Genomic DNA, 7,694 nt, shown 5'->3' on the forward strand with positions numbered 1-7,694 from the left:
CACACAGTGATCCACACAGGTGTTGAATATACAGTAGGTCACCTGTTTTCACCAATGTGTTTTCACTTCATTTCCATTTTCGCGGTCATTAGCCTTGGTCATGTGTAAGAACACACCTGAAAACTTTGCTGTATCTGATTCTGTTTAAACTAGGTCCAAACCTTTTCTTTGAATCATATCACTTGATCTAAAATAATAATTCCCGCTAACACAGAGCCACTTCGCAGTGAAGTACTGCCTAGCAACAACAGAGCCAATTAACGGCGAGTTCCCGGGGCGCCAAAAGGCAGCCAATTAGCAGCGAGTTAGCAACTTAACAATACGCATCGAGTTAGCGATGCGCTAGCAGAGCTAATTATCGCAGAACTAGTGACCAGAGCACCGAGTCGGTTAGCGGAGAGTTAGTAGACCGCTAGCATGATGTGTTTTGTTTGGAGAGTAGAGGTAAGTCTTCACCAGGACTAAAGCAAGCTCGTCATGCTAACACCATTAGCCTCTTTTACGGTAGTTCGTGGCAGATGGTATACTTTTGAGTTGCATTACTGCCACCTGGTGGGTCTATTTTCCAGTAAATATAATAATATAAAATAATATAATTTAAATGACGTCCTGATTACTGTTAAATAAATAAAGAGTGTATAGAGGAGGTGAAGAATCCGCCGAGTTCACAGTCTTAAACCGACTGAGGGGCTTCGTTTCCGCCTCACTCTCTGTCAGTTCACTCGTGTTTTCTGTTGTGTTCGTGAGACAAACCGAAAACTCTTTTGTTTGATTAAATTAACCGATAAAATAGTAATTTCGAGTTGTTATAATATTTTTGGGCTCCATACACTCAATGAGTGAATTGTCGTGATTGCGCACAGATGGCGAGCGCGCGCATTTTCTTTTTTCCCCTCAGCCGCCAAGAGGAGATCTGTGTGGAGAGGGAGGAGGGAGGAGAGACAGGAACACTCAGAGAGACTGCCTGGAGGAGCTCTCTGCTCTGGACCCAGCACTGGACTGACCCGGGACTGAATCTAATGCTGGAGAAATCCCGTTGAACGACTTACTGAATGTGTGCATGTGTGTGTGTGTGTGCGCGCGTGTGCCGTATTTTTGTCCCGAACAGGAAAAGGACGGGGGTGGGGGGGTTGAAGTGGAGGCGCTCCTTCGGTCTTCTCACCAACGCAGGACTGTAGCCACTGTTGTTGTCAGTCTGACCGAGAGAAAGCAGGATTGAGCGGACACGGAGTGGAGAGCCTCGGGGTGCAGGATGCAGGGGTCTTCAGCCGCCGGTGAGTCTCCGCGTCTCTCTGACACTTTGTCCACATTTCTCTCTGTTTTTCCACAAACTCTGCACTTTTACCGAAGTAGTTTCCATACGGTCGTGGCTCGCGCTGTGCTCAGGATTTGAATTTCCGAAATGCTTTTGCCAGCTGTCAGCGGGGCAGCTGCAGGCCTGCAGGCATCAGCTCAGCCAGCACTGTCTGTCTGCCTGCCTGTCTGTCTGTCTGTCTGTCTGCCTGTCACTGGATCATATCTGTAGTCTGATCACCACAGTCAACGTCTTGATCAAACTGTTCCAGATGAGGAGAAACGTCATTCATTCTACTCCTGTCCTGCTGTGTGTCCTCTTGGAGGACGTGTCTCTGTCCTCTGGATGGACTTTCACAAAGAACAGTCATTGGAACAATGTTACTGAGATGTTGTTAGGGTCAACAACAGCTTTTCTGATTGTTTGGTCCGTGGGTCACATGGTGTTTACTGTGGAGAACTGTCAGGGTGTAGCCCCGCCCTCACCTGATGGCTGCTGGGATTAATCAGTGAATGAATGAGTGAGGTCACATGACTGCAGTGACTGAATTAAACTTTCTAAAGTTCACAGGAGTTGGTGATACTCTCCCCCTCCTCCTCCTCCCCCTCTCTGTGAAGGGTGATGTGTTCAGTTTCTCTTGCCCCCCCCCCATCCTAACCCTTTAGTGAGACCCCCACCACACAGAGAAGTCCGAGCTCAGAAGAGCTGGAGATTAAAGTGCAGAGTAGGCGGAGGGAGAGGGGGGAGGACGGGGGGAGAGAGAGGCATGGTTAGAGCATGGAGTGCTGATATCAGGTGAGAGACAGAAACCAAGTGTGTTTGTTGGGAGACTCCAGGGAGGGATTGATCCTCCGTCCTCCTGGCTGACGTTCTTTTTCCGGCGGTCCACTGGTGTATCGTTTCCTCCCACACACACATTCATTCCCAAGGCCGGGCTCTTTTTCTCTCCCACACTGTTTCAGATCAATCTCTCCCCCCTCATCCCTCTTTCTGCCCTGACTCCCCTCCCCAAACACACACACACACACACACACACATCTCAGACTGTTTTCCGTCTGCATAACATTTTTTTTACTGACACACTTCCCTCTCTCTCTCTCTCTCTCTCCCTCCTTCTCTTTCTTGCTGTCCCTCCCCCTTCCGTCCCTCCGACTGTGTCTCCCCTGCACATGTGGGACAGACAGCGGTGGTCCGTGCAGTTTCCAGCTGGAGGTCCAGACGTGCAGCTCACTGTTTAGGACATTTATTATGAACAGAGGACGTGGGTCTGGCTCCAGATTTAAACAGGCCAACGTAAACACCCGGCTGCTGAGGTGGATAAACATAAGGATGGTGGGAATCTATCTGCCCACAGCGCCCTCTGGGTTTCCTCCTTCTTTACTGGTGAACAACAGACTCACCAAAAGTAACTGACAATATTGAACGTCCACTGTCTGTAGTCACTCTCTCAGCTGTGTCACTAGGTCTGTGTGCTGTCAAGAATCTGGAAATACCATATGCACTGCAATATATACTGCCATATATACTGCCATATATACTCCCATATATACTGCCATATACACTGCAATATATACTGCAATATATACTGCCATACACACTGACATATATACTGCCATATACACTGCCATATATACTGCCATATACACTGCAATATATACTGCAATATATACTGCCATACACACTGACATATATACTGCCATATACACTGCCATATATACTGCAATATATACTGCCATATATACTGATAGATACACTGCCATATATACTGCCATATTTACTGCTATATACTCCCATATATATACTACCATATATACTGCTATATACTGCAATATATGCTGCCATATATACTGCCATATACATTGCCATATATACTGCCATATACACTGCAATATATACTACCATATATACTGATAGATACACTGCCATATATACTGCCATATTTACTGCTATATACTCCCATATATACTACCATATATACTGCTATATACTGCAATATATGCTGCCATATATACTGCCATATATACTGCCATATATACTCCAATATATACTGCCATATATACTGCTATATACTGCAATATATGCTGCCATATATACTGCCATATACATTGCCATATATACTGCCATATACATTGCCATATATACTGCCATATACACTGCAATATATACTGCCGTATATACTGCGATGCTTCAGGCAAGATGATATACTGCGTTTTTTATATAAAAACAAAATATTATAAACCAACGCCACCAATATTTGACTGTTAAAATAATCATTGCTGTAGAATATTGACATGATGTTGTGGTTGTGATCAGTCGTCATCAGTCATATATAGCTGTAAACACTAAAACGACTTGTCATAAATACCAACATGTCTGCGGCGTAGACGTGTTTAAGACCCACGGACAGAGATTTGACAAACGTGTAATGCTGAAATTTTGATTATTTAAACTATAATTCATTTATAATGTATTTATCATGAATTGATTCAGGTTTAGTTCACAGTCAGAGACACCGTGACGTGGTACTAACGTGGCAGAATCCTTTCTTACCGTGTTTCGGTTTTCAGCCTTGATTTCCTCATTTTTGGTTTTCGGTTTCGGACAAGAATTTTAATTTCGGTGCGTTACTAGTAATTATATAACTGTGTGGAGCTCTGATTGGTTCAATGATGTGACGTCATCATTGTCAGAGATTAGTTCATTATTTTGTGTAATAATTTGAACATTTTTATTTATGTATATTTTCTCTGTAACGTACAGAACAGTTTCAACTGTTGTCATCACACACACACACACACACACACACACACACACACACACTGCAACACAACTGGGAAATTGTTCTCATGCCTTCTCTCTGGCTGAGGTTTCACAGAAAGGGTGTATTGTCAGAGGGTTAGTATTTAAAGTTACCTCCTGCCCCAGAGGACGGTGTTGGTACTCACAGCCACAGACCGGTTCTGTCAGTACTCAGTCCACATTCCTCTGGTTCTCAGGATGTGTGTGTGTGTGTGTGTGTGTGTGTGCGTGCGCTGCTCACCTGCACACACACTGTACACCAACGTGTTAGACAGCGTTCTCTTCTGCTGGTAAATGTTTGAATGTCGGTGTTGACCAGAGCAGAGGTCAACGACCTTTTTGGAACATTTTTCTAAGTTCTTTACAAAGATGTGACGTTCAGGAACTGGAACTCAACAACGGCCAAAATCATCATGATCAATATAGATTTAACCACGTGAATCGGTTAAAACTCCATACAAATCCGTGACAAGTCTCTTCAGTTGGACTGTGAGGAGTGGACTGTTATTACAGAAAGTCACTGGTCAGACCATGACACTACACACAGTAGTCCAGTAGGTGGCAGTATACTCCTAAAAACCCTCTATCAAACCCAGACGTCAGGTCCTACGTGGGCTGAGAGACGTTCAGGTGTTGGAACAGAACGTGGGAAGAACTGGTTCCACAGACACCAACAGTGTTCTCCAGTGGAACTCTTTCCACTTCCTGTTTTCTCTCTTCTTCTTCTTCTTCTTCTGTTGTTGTTGTTTCATCTGTGGACAGTTAACCAGGTCACTAAGTACCGTTACATTCCTAATCATACAGTGAGTGAACTCTCTCCTTGGGTTGTGTACATCTTGGACGGGGAGGGTCAGGAGAGGGAGTGCGGGGGGGGGGGGGAGGGACAGTGACAGGTGTCTGTGTTGATACTGAAGTGTCTGTTGAAACAACTGTGTCTCAGCTGTTCTTCCTGGTCACAGTCACAGTCAGTGATTGTGTAACCTTCACACCTGGTTCACCTTTGTACCAGATGAGATCATGTTATCAGGACTGCTGGTTCAGCTGTAGTCACCAGTAGAACGGAGACTTCACCTCCGCACCATTATTACCAACAACCTCCAGTGGATTTGGAACTGGTTTGTTGTGATGATGGGCCTCTGGTTCCTGTTGAACTGGTTGTGATGTTCTCTGCTGGTACGCTCCTCTGACAGGTATGTGTGGAACCATCGTCAGCCTGAGTCGGTGCTGAGGAAAAGACCGAGGCTCTGACAGAGACGCTGTGGTACTGTAGTACTGTGGTACTGTAGTGCTGTGGTACTGTAGTACTGTGGTACTGTGGTGCTGTAGTACTGTAGTACTGTGGTACTGTGGTGCTGTAGTACTGTAGTACTGTGGTGCTGTAGTACTGTAGTACTGTGGTACTGTGATACTGTAGTACTGTAGTACTGTAGTACTGTGGTACTGTAGTACTGTAGTACTGTGGTGCTGTGGTACTGTGGTACTGTAGTACTGTAGTACTGTAGTACTGTAGTATTGTGGTACTGTAGTACTGTGGTACTGTAGTGCTGTGGTACTGTAGTACTGTGGTGCTGTAGTACTGTAGTACTGTGGTACTGTAGTGCTGTGGTACTGTAGTACTGTGGTGCTGTAGTACTGTAGTACTGTGGTACTGTAGTACTGTAGTACTGTGGTGCTGTGGTACTGTAGTACTGTGGTGGTGTTGCTATAGTAGTAAGTGGAGTGTCTGTTACTGTCTGTCCCAGAACCGATTATTGTTACATGGTTTGTGGAGTCTGTTGGTGATCCCTGCTGTAGACCATCACTGGGAGTCAGTCTGTGCTGTACAGACTGACTCCCAGTGATGGTGTCTGTTGTTCAGAGACCAGTAGTCACACACACACTCACACACACACACAGAAGGCGGAAGTGACCTAGATTTTTAAAATGGTACCAACTGTACTTTACCCAGTGTCACCAGGAAAGGACACGAGGAGCGGCCTGTGGCCTAGTGGTTAAAGGATCCAGGGAGACGTGTTTGAATCCCAGCCCTGGCAGAGCTGTGGTGTCTGTGACTACAGCACGAAAGTACAGTCGCTACGGCTGTTTCACAACAGTCGGATTACAGAAGAAGAAACAGTGACAGACATTAGGTACTACAGTGGTACTGTGTGTGTACCAGGTACTACAGTGGTACTGTGTGTGTACCAGGTACTACAGTGGTACTGTGTGTGTACCAGGTACTACAGTGGTACTGTGTGTGTACCAGGTACTACAGTGGTACTGTGTGTGTACCAGGTACTACAGTGGTACTGTGTGTGTACCAGGTACTAGTACTACAAGGTACTACAGTGGTACTGTGTGTGTACCAGGTACTACAGTGGTACTGTGTGTGTACCAGGTACTACAGTGGTACTGTGTGTGTACCAGGTACTACAGTGGTACTGTGTGTGTACCAGATCTATTGATCTACTGCTGCGGAAATTGAAAAATAAATCAAACCCAGAGAGAAGCTCTGGAGGTTTCCACGCCTCTGTAGTGTCCACAGGACAAAGCTGTCCATTCTGCTGCTCTGTCTCTGAGCGTCCCCCTCTGTCTGCTGTCTGTCTGTCTGTCTGTCTCCTCAGGACCCTCCCCAGTCTGATGAGGGGGATTTTCCTGGGAAAGTCATATGGAAAGAAAAAACAGTTCTAATAGCAAAAGCATGTTCCGTTCAAGTGTGTGTGTGTGAGTGTGTGTGTGTGTGTGTGAGGGTGTGTGTCCTGGTTCATCTACTGTTGTTGTGAGGACACTTGTCCTCGTGGAGTGACAGTGTAGGTTGACCTTGGTCAGTCTGGAGTGAGAACTAGAACCAGGGTTAGAGTTAGTGTGGAGGTCAGGGGGTCACAGGGGTCATCCTCAGACCAGGTGACCTGACACCAGGGTGGAGTTTCCAAGGTTTCCATCAGTTTTCTCCTACAGTCAGTCCAGGGTTGTTGAAGACTCTGACCTGTGACCTTTAACCAGAGGTCATCTGAATGTCCAGATGTTTTTTTTATCAGTGTTCAGTTAGCTCAGAGCTAATCTGGTGTTTGTGTTATTTTTGGACATTGGAACTAGTACTGTACTAGAAGTACTAATGAACTGTCTGTATGTGGTACTGACCGGTGACTGTAGGTGTGAATGGACCAGGGAACTGTCAGGGTGTGACCTGCAGCCGACTCCCTGAAACCCTGACGATGATTCAGCTTAACTTAACCAACCGGTGATCTGACTCTGTGGGTCATTAACCAGTCCTGGTTCAGCTGGTTTGGTGTTGTTTAACTTGACACAGAGGAGTTGACTGTGAACGTCTGAGCTGATGAACAGAGCTCACTGTTCCTTACATGACACTGGCAGTACAGACAGTCCAGGTCCTCCATTCACACTGCTCTGAGGGACGACTGTGTGGCCTCGGTCTGTACTTCAGTGTGTGTGTGTGTGTGTGTGTGTGTGTGTGTGTGTGGTTGTCCGTGTCTGCTCACATCAGCTCTTTTTAGGTTTATGTTCGTTCAGATTTTAGTTGTCTTTATGGCCGCTCGCTTGTGCACAGGAGGTGCTTGACCACCAGAGGGCGCTGTTATATTATTTTTTTCTTCATCCAACC

The 7,694-nt window shown here is 45.9% G+C and overlaps 1 protein-coding gene across 1 annotated transcript in view; it reads left to right on the top strand.

The window, feature by feature from the left end:
• The first annotated feature begins 318 nt into the window (after nucleotides 1–318).
• Nucleotides 319–7,694, top strand: part of fgd (faciogenital dysplasia) — a 49,841-nt gene continuing 42,465 nt past the window's right edge. The window contains exons 1-2 of the mRNA XM_008319379.3: nucleotides 319–444; nucleotides 899–1,274. Of these exons, the coding sequence (XP_008317601.1) occupies nucleotides 1,253–1,274 (22 nt within the window). The 5' untranslated portion in view covers nucleotides 319–444; nucleotides 899–1,252. The remainder of the gene's footprint in view (nucleotides 445–898; nucleotides 1,275–7,694) is intronic.

This window comes from Cynoglossus semilaevis, chromosome 10 (assembly GCF_000523025.1).
Source record: "Cynoglossus semilaevis isolate Cse_v1.0 chromosome 10, Cse_v1.0, whole genome shotgun sequence".
NCBI classification, from domain to species: Eukaryota; Metazoa; Chordata; class Actinopteri; order Pleuronectiformes; family Cynoglossidae; genus Cynoglossus; species Cynoglossus semilaevis.